Source organism: Nannospalax galili, unplaced genomic scaffold (assembly GCF_000622305.1).
Source record: "Nannospalax galili isolate Female #2095 unplaced genomic scaffold, S.galili_v1.0 scaffold95, whole genome shotgun sequence".
In the NCBI taxonomy this organism is placed as follows: domain Eukaryota; kingdom Metazoa; phylum Chordata; class Mammalia; order Rodentia; family Spalacidae; genus Nannospalax; species Nannospalax galili.
The window spans coordinates 3,371,083-3,383,441 of record NW_008342393.1 but is presented as its reverse complement, the minus strand read 5'-3'; the positions used below and the strand labels follow the sequence as shown (position 1 = coordinate 3,383,441).

The following is a 12,359-nucleotide window of genomic DNA, read 5'->3' as shown; positions in this document are numbered from 1 at the left end:
GTGACACACACCTTTAATCCCAGCATTCCGGAGGCAGAGGCAGGTGGATCTCTATGAGACCAAGGCCAGCCTGGTCTATATAGCACAATCCAGGCAGCTAGGGCTAGAGGGAGACCCTGTCTCACAAAACAAAACAAAACAAAACAAAAAAGACAGGGTGTAAGGAGGGAGATCACAAGCAAGACAGAAAATTGTGCTCGTCAGAGACACCATGTGATTTTGATCTATGTGCTCCAAGGTCACACCTGCTTCCTCTGGAGCTCAGCTTGTATGTCGGAGTTCTGCTTCTGGAGGCTGGCACAGCTGTCTTTCAGCTCCTGGTTTTCTCTGCAAAGCTCCTGGTTGTGCTGCTCAATCTCTTCTACCTTTCCCTACAAAAGAGCATTGCATGAATTATATCAAGTCCTTCTAGTAGAAAATCCCCATACACTGGTCTGGTGAGCACCCAAATGATTCCCACTCATTGGAGTGACATTAGTGTATCCCAATGAGAGCAGCTACTCAGTATATAGGTAAGAAGGCAAAAAAGGTATGTCTGTATAATTGCAGCATTAAGTTTGCCATTACCACGAATGAAAGACAGGAAAAATTAAGGCCATACTACAAGGGGGAGACTGGACATAGTGGTACATTCTTGTAATCTCAGCACTCAAGGGCTCTGAATTCCAGGTCAACCTGGGTCACAGTGTAAGACTCTGTTTAAAATTTTTTTAATTAGTTGGTAAAGTTAAGGGAATGACTGAATGGCTACAGAAGTTCTAAAGAGAGAAATCGCTTATTGTTTTGCCTCTTCTGAATATTCCTAAGTCATTCCCAAGTGGGTTGGAGTAGCTGCTATTTGATTTTTCCCAACAGTATATATCTCTTAACTATTCCATAAAGTCTATTGACTCAACTTCCATCCTAACCTGAAACTGCTATGCTGAATGACAGGAAGGCTTGGGACGGGATGATTACAGACCTTAGTGGTAACCACCACGATGTCCTCCTCACTTTCTGGACGGAACTGGAAAGGAATACTTGCTCCCCGGACCATACCATCTTGATCCACATAGCAGAACTGGTAATACTCATCATCCTTGGGCAGGTAGTAGGCTAAAAATGGAACACGATTTTTAATTCAAAATAAGGTATATTCCAAATTTATAAAATCTGGAAGTTTTTTTTAATCTGCCCCAGAAAACCCAAGGGGAATAAATTAGTCTTGGCTAGAGCTTCCAACACTTGATTGTTTTCCTCACCTTTGAACTGGACTTCATGCTGTTTGGCTGACTCCTTGTTTGGGTCACCCGGCAAAGTGACCCACATGAAGGTGTAATACTCCTGGGTGGTCTTCCACCCCACCTGCAAGGGACAGGAAGCTCTGAGTCAGCAGACAAGACTCAGCAAAAGCCTTATTTGAGCTATGATTTCTTAAAATACTTTTACATTTTATTTGTATACATTGAAAATATATGGGGCTGGAGAGATGGCTCAGTGGTTAAGAACACTGGTTGTTCTTGCAGAAGAGCCGGGTTCGAATCCCAGCACCCATATGTCAGCTAACAACTGTCTGTAACTCCAGTCCCAGGGGATCCGACAGTCTCTTCTGACCTCCTCGGGCATTGCACGATACAGGTGCACTTACCTACATGCAGGCAATACATGCATACACATAAAATAAAAATAAAAATAATTTAAAAAAGAAAATATAATAAATTCATTATGGCAATATTCACATGGTTTTTACTTGTGGCCAGTATATGGGAAGATATCTAATACAACTAAAATTTGAGGTATGCATACAGCTCAAAATGCCAGTTAAGGAGGAAATAAAAGCTGGCTCTTCAATGGCCAGTATGAAAGCTCCAAATTTCATCTCCAGGTTCTCATGCATGCATGGTAGTTCATGCCTATAACTATAGCACTTGAGAAGCTGAGGCAAGAGGATTGCTGTGAGTTTGAGGCCAGCTGGGGCTACACAGTGAGTTCTAGGCAGGCTTGAGCTGCAGTGTGAGACCATATTGCCAAAAACAAACAAACAAACAAACAAAATGTATATCTAAATCAACAGAGCACAGAACTGGTGAAATGTTTTGAGAGGATCCAGTCATAATGGTTCATGCCCATAATTCCAGCTGCCTGGGAGGCCCAGGTGGGAGGATTGTGAGTTTGAGGCCAGCCTGGCCTAATAGCAAACTCTGATTCAGAGAGATCCTGTCTGAAGGGAATAAGACAGAGTGGCAGAGTAGGATGCCCAACATCCTCCTCTGACCTCCACTCACACACACATACACAAACCTGTGTACATATGTCCCCCACATGTAAAATAATTAATTAGTTAAATAAATAAAAATAAGATGAAGCAGGATTGAGGAAGGCACATTATATAGACTTCTGGGCTCCATATGTACATACACATATGCATACATGAATACACACACAAATTATTTGATTAAAAATAATAAAAAACAAGTTCTAGGATTGCAAACCTTGACTTTGCTCCCTTCTAACGATGTTCTCAAAACTCTGAAATCAGGGGCCAGTGAATGGCTCAACCTGATGACCTGAGTTTGATACTCAGTACCACATGGTGGGAGAGAAGCAATTCCCAAAAGGTGTCCTCTGACCATGCATGCCATGGCATGTGAGACACTCTCCTCATACAAATGAATAAATGTAATAAGAAAAAAAAGTTAAAGACCTTACACTGGACATACTATAAAAAAAACATTCTAGATGAGGGGTTGAGGGGGTAGGGGAGTATGGGCAGGGAAAGTGGGGAGTGATGGGGAGCTGGAGTGGGAGTGAGTGGTGCACACCTTTGAATCCCAGTGGGAGGCAGAAACGGGAGATCTCTGTGACCTACATAGAGGCTAGCCTGGTCTACATAGCAAATTCCAGGTCAGCCAAGGCTGCAAAGTGACACTCTGTCTCAAGAAACAGAAACAAAAAACCTTATAAATCAGAAAGTAGTTATGATGTGTTCTCTCTACTATGTCCAATTCAGACCTGTCATGTACCAATCTGATTATAATTGTGAAATTTATTTTGTTTTCTTTTAATATTTTATTATTTTTATTTTATGTGTATGCATGTATTGCCTGCATATAGGTGAGTGTACCCGTGACATGCAATGCCCACGGAAGACAGAAGAGGCTGTCAGATCCCCTGGAACTGGAGTTACTGCCATGTGAGTGCTGAGATTCAAACCCTGGTCTTCTGTAAGAACAGTCAGTGTTCTTAACTGCTGAGCCATCTTTCCAGCCCCTATTTTTTTTTTAAGGCAGGATCTTATATAACCAAGACTGACCTTGAACTTCTTATCCTCCTGCCTGTTGGGGACCCCTGCTGTTTTGGGTTGTAGTCTCTCCATGTCTGGATAGCCGCAAGCCGGCTCGGTGCAAATGGAAGGACTCCCTTTCTCATGCTGCCAAGCATGGATGCCTGACCTTATTTGGAACATGACCTTTGGCATAGTTACCTGGAGTAAAAACTACCCCCAGGGTTTTTCTATATGATAATCAGGCATTGCCTGATAGTCTGGAAGATAGGAGCCCACTGCTACATGTAAATAAAGCATACTATGGGAACCTATCAACTAAGGTTTTTGCTACTGCCTCCACACTATAAATATCCTGGTTTCCCCCTAATAAATCGGAGCTGTACCACTGAGTCTGACTGAGCTGTATCCTGTGTCTTACTGCCTACGATTCAGTCTCCGCGGAGGGGGCTGTCCCTTCATAAACAACCACTCGAAGATCTTGCTTTCGCTGTTCTTGCACCTCCCCTTGTGATCCGGTGGCCGGCGGATCGCGTACACAGAGGGAGCGGCGGCAGCTTGGAACGGAACCGCCCAGGCAGCTGACAGCAGCCGGCAGAGCCCCCACCTCCGGGTAGCTGCGGAGAGCCAGGCACCTGCACAGCAGGGACCCGCCCCAGCGGCGTGCTAGAGACCGGCGCCACGCCAGCAGCTGGCGCTCCGAGATCCCCGTGCGCCCACACCTGCCTCCATCTCCCAAGTGCTCAGATTACAGGATGTTCTACCACACCAGGTTTATTATCATTATTATTATTATTATTATTATTATTATTATTATTATTTTGGTAAAATAGCCCCAGCTGGCCTGGAACTATGTAGACCAACTGCTGGCCTGGAACTCACAGAGATCCACCTGCCTCTGCCTCCTGAGTGCTGGGACTAACTCAGATTAAAGGCATGAGCCACCAAACCTGGCTTCATTTATTATTGTTATTATTTTTAAACATTTTATTATTTTTATTTTATGTGCATGAGTGTATCGCCTGCATGTGTGTAAGTGCACTGGTGTCATGCAATGCCCAAGAGGTCAGGAGAGGGAATTGTTAGCCACCATGTGAGTGCTGGAGCAGCCAGTGCTCTTAACTGCTGAACCATCTCTCCAGTCCCTCATTTATTAATTTTGTTTTTGTTTTTGAGACAGGGTCTTCCTGTAACCCCAGCTGGCCTGGAACTTTCTATGTAGACCAGGCTGGCCTCAAACTCACAGAGATCCGCTTGCCTCTGCCTCCCAAGTGCTGGGGTTAAAGGAGTGTGCCACCAGGCCTGGCTTCTCATTTATTATTTTTTGAGACAGAATCCCACTACATAGCTTAGGCTGGCATCTAACTTGCTATCTTCCTGCCTCCAATTCCTCAGTGCTGAGATTGAAGGCAAGCAGCACTATACCCCATTCTTTACTACTAAATTTTAAAGTGTATTAAATTATTTGTCTTGAAGGCAAAAAGGCAAAGGTTTCTAGATTGGGAGGCACCAGATGACAGAGTTCAGTCTATAAGAAGTTTCCCTTCAGTGGTTTTTCTTTTCTTTTGGGGGGGTTGGTGGTGATGGAAAGCTCATAGAGACAGGGTCTCACTGTGTAGCCCCAGCTGGCCTCAAATTTGCAATCTTCCTGCCTCAGCCTACTGAGTGCTGAGATCACAGGCATGTGTCACCATGCCAGGACATGCCTTAATGCATGCTTAATGAAGGCTTTTGGGTGATAAAAAAAAAAAATCTGCTAGTTGTAATGGCCTCTTCTGGGTATTAAATACAATAAATCATACACGTAAGGATACAGCAAAAGAAGCCCCAGAGCAGAAAGCTGGCTAAGTGGAAAATATTTTCACTAAATGTGAAGATGGAGGTAAAAGATAGCTCAAATCTCATCTAGAAGATAAAAGGGAACCATTATGTCTTCGTGAGGCAAACATAGAGCAAATGAGAAGCAAAATTACATTTATTGCCATATTTTGACCCTGTCTGAGCCCAGTGGGAAGGGGAAGACCTAAAAATAATTTTCACTTTTATATAAGGAATAAGATCAGGGTTGGAAAGGTCACACCCAAGTCATCAGAAAATACCAGAACATATTTTAGAGCCTCATTAACACATACTCTATTGCTGTAAGTATCTCAGAGCCACTGAAGCCTGCGGAAGCAGGAAGCAGGAATTTTATGGAGTCCTCATTCACATCCTGGAGTTTCTTAAATACACTGTGACCAAAATACCACTGTGAAGGACTAGGAATTACTGCTGCCTTAGAACAAGGAAACAACTTCCAGCCACTTGCAATTTCTTTTTTAAAAATATTTTATATTTCATTCTATGTGTATGAGTGCACTGCCTGCAAGTATGTAAGTGCACTCTTGTTATGCAGAACCCACAGAGGTCAGAAGAAGGCATTGGATCCCCTGGAACTGGAGTTATAGAAGGTTGTTAGCCACCATGATGGGAATTGAACCAGGGTCTTCTGCATGAGCAGCCAGTGCTCTTAACCTCTGAGCTAACTCTCCAGCCCCAACCCACCTGTAATTTCTACCTTTGAATATCCTTGAATCCCCAACTTGAGTAGTCTGAGTCTCAGTCTGCTTGTGACATGCTAATTCCTCACTTTGAAATTTTGGAAACATGTAAAACCCCAAGTTTAGGACAGTACATGGCACAGGATAGATTATACACTGCAGGAAGGAAAGAAGCTGACTTCTACCTGCTTTAGGCTCTGTCACTGGTGGTGGCTGTCACTACATCTAGAAAAGGTAACACTGCATTATTAAACATTTGAAGCTCAGCATGGTAGCTCATGGCTATCATCCCAGCACTTAGGAGGCTGAAGCAGGAAGATCAGGAATTCAAGGTCATTCTCAGTTAAATATAGTAGACTGGGTTAAATGAGACCCTGTCTCAAAAACAGAAACAAAAAACTAATTTGCAGCATTCTCACTTGGTGCAGGGACTACTGGTATTAGGGATGTACCGAAGACAACTTTAGAAGTAAGATAAGAACAAAACTTTACAGTTGGGGCTGGAAAGATGGCTCAGCAGTTAAGAACACTGGCTGCTCCTTGCAGAAGACCCAAGTTCAGTTCCCAGCACCCACATGGCAGCTAACAATTGTCTGTAACTCCAGTTCCAGGGGAATCTAACACCCTCTTCTAACCTCTGAAGGCATAACACAACATCGGTGCACTTATATACATGCAGGCATACACTCATACACAAAAAAATAATAAACAAACAAACAAATAAAGTCACCATCTTTCACTCTCAAAGACATCCATTGTACTCACCTGTGCATCCTCAGCAGGCGGCTGTACTGTAAGATCTAAACTAGAATACTGTCTCCCCTCAACCAAGGCCTACTCCACACTATGTCTTCAGGGTAGGTGCTGAAGTCAATGGTTTTATGGACATGACATTAGGGCCCTCTTTTGGATTAACCATTATCTCTTATTGAAGTGTGGAAACATGTTTGGAATGCATGAAGCAACCTAATACAGATACCTTATATTTTTTTTATTATCTTATGTGTATGAATGTTTGCCAGCATGGATGTTAAATGTACCATATGTGTGCAGTGCCCATAGAGGTCAGAAGGTGGCATCAGAGCCCCAGAACTGGAGTTAACAGGTTATTAACCATTAACTGGAGATGTGGTACCTTTTTCTTACCTCCCCAGGTATTTAACAGCTGTTAACCACCATATGAGTGCTGGGACCCAAGCTTGCTATGTGGACCAGGCTAGCCTCAAACTCACAGAAGTCCACCTGCCTCTACCTTCCGAGTGCTAGGATTAAAGGCATATACCCAACATTTAAAAAATATTTTATTATTTTTATTTTATGTGTATGACTGTATTGCCTGCATGCATGTGAGTGCACCTGTGTTGTACAATGCCGTGGAGGTCAGAAGAGGGCTTTGGATTCCCCTGGAACTGGAGTTAAGGACAGTTCATAGCTGCCATGTGGGTGCTGGGAATGGAACCTGGGTCCTCTGCAAGAGCAGTCAGTGCTCTTAACTGCTGAGCCATCTCTCCAGCCCCTATACCCAACATTTTTAAAAAAATGTTTAAAATGCCCAACATTTAAAAAAAAATTTTTAAATAAACTTACATTTTTCAGATTTTTAATATTGATTGATTGATCGTGTGTATGTGAGGCTCCTAGGGCAACTAGCAGGAGTCAGTTCTCTTCTTATGTCATGAGGGACCCAGAGATTAAGAATGGTTAAGAACACTGGCTATTCTTGAAGAAGACCCGGGTTCAAATCTGAGCACCCACATGGTAGCTAACAACTGTTCATAACTCCAGTTCTAGGAGATCTTACGGTTTCTTCTGTCCTCTGTGGGCATTGCTCAACACGGGTGCACTTATATACATATAGGCAATACATGCCTACACATAAAATAAAAATAAAAATTTTTTAAGAAGGAAGAAAAGTGATTTACAAAAAAAATTATTTTAGAGGCTGAGCGTGGTGGCGCACGCCTTTAATCCCTGCACTTGGGAGGCAGAGGAAGGCGGATCTCTGTGAGTTCAAGGCCAGCCTGGTCTACCTAGTGAGTTCCAGGACAGCTGGGGCTACAGGGAGACCCTGTCTCAAAAAGACAAAAATATATATATATATAAATTTTTTTTTTGGGATGCAGCAGATAAGAGTATTTGCTGCTCTATCATGAGGACCAGAGCTTGGATGTAAGGACCCATGTCAGGTAGCTGACAAATGATTGTAATTCCAGTTCCAAGGAATCCAACACCTTCTTCTGGCCTCTGTGGGCACCCTCACACACACATGCACATATAATCGCACAGACACATATACTTAATAAAAATAAATCCTAAAAAAAATTTGTTTTAGGAACTAGAGAGCTGGCTCAGTGGCCAAGAGCACTGGCTACTCTTGTAGAGGGCCCAGGTCTGGTTCCCAGCACCCACATGGCTGCTAATTGCCATTCTTACCTCCACTTCCAGGGGATCTGATGCCCTCTTCTGATCTCAACAGGCTCTGCACTCACACAGCACATTTATATAAGGTGAAACACTCATACACATAAAATAAATTTAAAAATAAAATAAACAATTATTTTAGCCAGGTATCTAGTGCATGTCTGTGATCTCAGCACTAAGGAGGCAGATGCAGGAAGACTGCCACAAAGTTTGAGGCCAGCCTGTTCTACATAGTGAGTTCCAGGCTACCCAGGGTTACACAGCAAGACCCTATCTCAAAACAACAATTAAAAAAATTTTAAACATTTTATTTTATAAAGCAGAAGATTTTCATTTGGTTTATGAAGGCCTTGTGGGCAGTTGCTAAGTGATTGGGAAATCAAATAGTTCAACAGAATTAAAATCATGCTGCAACAACAAAAAGAAATTACATATTTAGATTCTAGGCCTCTGCTGGAGAGATGGTTCAGTGGTCAGGAGCACTTGCTGCTCTTCCAGAAGACCCAAGTTTGGTTTCCAGCATCCATTCAGGCAGCTCATAGCCATCAATAACTCCACTTCCAGGGGATTCTCTTCTGGCCTCTGCAGGCACTCCCACACACATGGCATATACTCACACAGACACAGACACAGACACATACATAAATTTTTTTTAAATATTTTTTTAATTACTAGAATATATATTTATTTATTTTTTATTTTTTTGGTCTTTTTGGGACAGGTTCTCCCTGTAGTCCCAATTGGCCTGGAACCCACTATGTAGACCAGGCTGGCCTTGAACTCACAGAGATCCACCTGCACATGCCTTCTGAGTACTGGGCTAAAGGTGTGCACCACCATGCCCGACTTAGAATATATATTATCTGTGCTGTGTATAAAGGAGTGTATAATAGGAGGGGCAGGAGAGACTCAGCAGTTGAATGCAATTGCTACTCTATCAGAGGACTCAAATTCAGTTCGCAGCATCCAAGTCTGGTGGCCCACAACTGCCTGTAACTCTAGCTCCAGAGGTTTAGACACCTTCCTCTGGCTTCTGTGGGTACACACACAAATGTGGCATATGTAGGCACATAAATAAAAATAAATCTTTTTTTGTTTGTTTCTTTGTGACAAGGTCTCACTATGGAGCCCTGGCTGGTCTGGAACTTGTTATGTAGACCAAGCTGGCTAAAAATTCACAGAAATCTCCCTGCTTCTGCTTCCCAAGTGCTGAGACTAAAGGTTTGTGCCACCATACTGTGCTTAATAAAAAATAAAAAAATTTTTTGGTCTTTTTGAGACAGGGTCTCCCTGTAGCCCCAGCTGGCCTGGAACTCGCTATGTAGACCAGGGTGGCCTTGATCTCACAACAATCACTAGCCTTTGCCTTCTGAGTGATGGGGCTAAAGGTGTGCACTACCACATCTAGCTAAAAATAAATTTTGTCTAATACAATAGTGGTCACTAGATAGCTGGGTGTGGTGGTGCATGTCTTTAATCCCAGCACTTGGGAGGTAGAGGCAGGTGATCTCTGTGAGTTTGAGGCCAGCCTGGTCTACATAGTAAGTTCTAGGTCAGCTGGGGATACCCTGTACCCACCAAAAAAAATAGTCACTAGACAAATAAGGGTCTTTAAATTTTCATTAATTAAAATAAAATTTAAACTGGGTATGGTGGGAGTGCCTTTAATCCCAGCACTTGGGAGGCACAGGCAGGCGGATCTCTGTGAGTTCATGGCCAGCCTGGTCTACATAGCAAGTTCCAGATTAGGTGGGGGCCACAGTTAGACCCTGTCTCAAAAAGACCAAAAAAAAAAAATTAAAATTAAAATTCAGGCACTCCATCACACAAACCACATTTTAAGTACTTAACAGCTCTTATGTGGTTAGCTGCTACTGTGCTAGAAAAGAAAGTTACAGCAAAAGGTTAGATATCACTGATCTATACACTTTGCTCCATATGAGGAAGAAGAAAACAGCTACTGCCTTCTTTCCAAGGCAGAAAACACTTTAGAGTAGCAGCTTTCTGTGTTAAAATACCTTAGTTTGATGGTTTTACCTCCCTGAGTTCTGAAGATGCCAGTGTCCTGTTGGTTCTCTACTGTTCATACCTCTAAACACCAATCTTGTTATCTCTAGCTTCCAATGTTTCATCAATAAGCTTGGTTTTCCAAACAATTAAGGAAAAGGAATTTACTGAGGGATGTAAATAAGTAATTGTTCCTTCACAGCACAGTAAAGAACAGTGTCTGATTTCAGGATGAACAGCACTGGAAATAAGCACATGACATACTAAAGTGTCAAACTAAAGGTCACTGATGCTGTAAATTACTTAATTTTGACCTTTATCTCTTGTTTCTGTAAATAGGAAGATTTGACATTATGAGGTGTTGGTGTGTGTACTAGGAGGGGAGAAATGAGGGAACGGGACAGGGAAAGGAATGGGGAGAGGGACAGGATGAGAGGAAAAGGGAAGGGAGAGGATGAGAAAGAAGGAGAAGGGGAAGGGAAGGAGGAGGAGAAAGGGAGACACAGAGATGGGAAGGAGGATGATATGTAGAGAATAAGTTTAATATCATTACTAAAAGATTTCTGTATTTGAACTGACAGAATGATTAAACACAACACAGGCCATGAGGGAGTTCACATTTATTCAGGAAGACTTTTTGAATGCAGGATGTCAAACCAGGCAACTTATCAACATTCTTTCTAGATTTATTGTAGTCATAGTAAAACAAATTACACACTATGCCGAGGAAAGAAGTAATTTTTTTTATATTTATTATTTTTATTTTATGTGTATTCATGTATTGCCTGCATGTAGGTAAGTGCACTGCAATGCCCGCAGTGGTCAGAAGAGGCTGTCGGATCCCCTGGGACCGGAGTTATGGACAGTTGTTAGCTGCCATGTGGGTGCTGGGATTCGAACCCAGGTCTTCTGCAAGAACAACCAGTGTTCTTAACCACTGAGCCATCTCTCCAGCCCCGAAAGAAGTAATTTTTAAAGCCACAAAAATTAAGCAGGCATGACTGAGGCACATCTATAATCCCAATACTGTGGAGGTGGCAGCAGAATGATCAGAGGTTCAGTCATCCTCAGTTACACAGAGTTCAAGGCTATCCTAAAAAATGAGGCCCTGTCTGAATGTCCCCGAGACAAACAAACAAACAAACAAACAAAATCACAAAAATTATACATACATATATCTCAATCAAACCATACATGTGTATTTCAGAATAGAATAATTTAAAAAGCATTTATATTGGGTCTTCGAAAGCATAATAAAACTTGGAGATTGTGGGATTTCTCATCTTGTTCTAGTTTGAGACTGAAATTAAAATTTGAGTCTCAAACATCTCCTGATGTATGATGAAGAAAACACTAGGAAACAGTTTAGAATTTTAAATTGGCCACACATAACATACAAAGTACACACAGGTAACTTATAATACACACAGGTAACTAAGATTCACCACTAGCTCTAATCCTTTGATATTAGATTAACACTTACTCTAAAGATGCCAATCCAGTCCTTTCGACGGGGGATGAAAGGTTGGGTGAAGGTGTAGTAGCACGTGATATCCCCTCCAGGGACATAGAACTTCTCCACACTGTTAAAGACGACCTGAGAGAAATTACAATGCTCCAACAAGACAGCCGATATGGGGGGGTCATCCATTGTCTTTTCCATGGTGTCCTATTAGGAGACATGGAATAGAATACATGAAAATCTGCCTCAAAAAAAAAAATTTAAAGATATGTAATAGATTAGGGCTCAAAAGGGTTTGCTGGAGATTTCTGGGCTCTCACCCAAGAGCATTCCATTTAAGGCAATCGGGAAAAGCAAACGCCTGACAAGTACTGAGACATGCGACTTGCTTTCTGTTTCACTTTGAGCCACTGCACATTCATAACTTCCTATGCTGTAAGGATTTTCAGAGACTATCTTTAACCTCTTCACCACAGGCACTACCCCTCCTGCACCCTCATCCTTTGCTCACAGCTAGTGAATTCTTGTTCTTGTAAATAAATAAGCCAGCCAGAAGAAATAGCCAAAACTGGGAATTTTGAGACCTAAATCCTGGTTTTCATCCCAGCAAACCCTATGACTTTAGAGAAGTTAATCTCTTTGGATTCTTCTTTCCATTCTATTTCAT

The 12,359-nt window shown here is 42.3% G+C and overlaps 1 protein-coding gene across 2 annotated transcripts in view; it reads right to left on the bottom strand.

Moving 5' to 3' along the window:
- The window catches only part of Calcoco2 (calcium binding and coiled-coil domain 2), a 37,232-nt gene that overhangs the window by 15,308 nt on the left and 9,565 nt on the right, over positions 1-12,359 (bottom strand). For both annotated transcript variants that reach the window (XM_008838293.2, XM_017799438.2), the window contains exons 2-5: positions 11,714-11,899; positions 1,242-1,344; positions 962-1,095; positions 246-371 (exon numbers count right to left, since the gene is read on the bottom strand). In XM_008838293.2, the coding sequence (XP_008836515.1) occupies positions 246-371; positions 962-1,095; positions 1,242-1,344; positions 11,714-11,893 (543 nt within the window). In that variant the 5' untranslated portion in view covers positions 11,894-11,899. The remainder of the gene's footprint in view (positions 1-245; positions 372-961; positions 1,096-1,241; positions 1,345-11,713; positions 11,900-12,359) is intronic.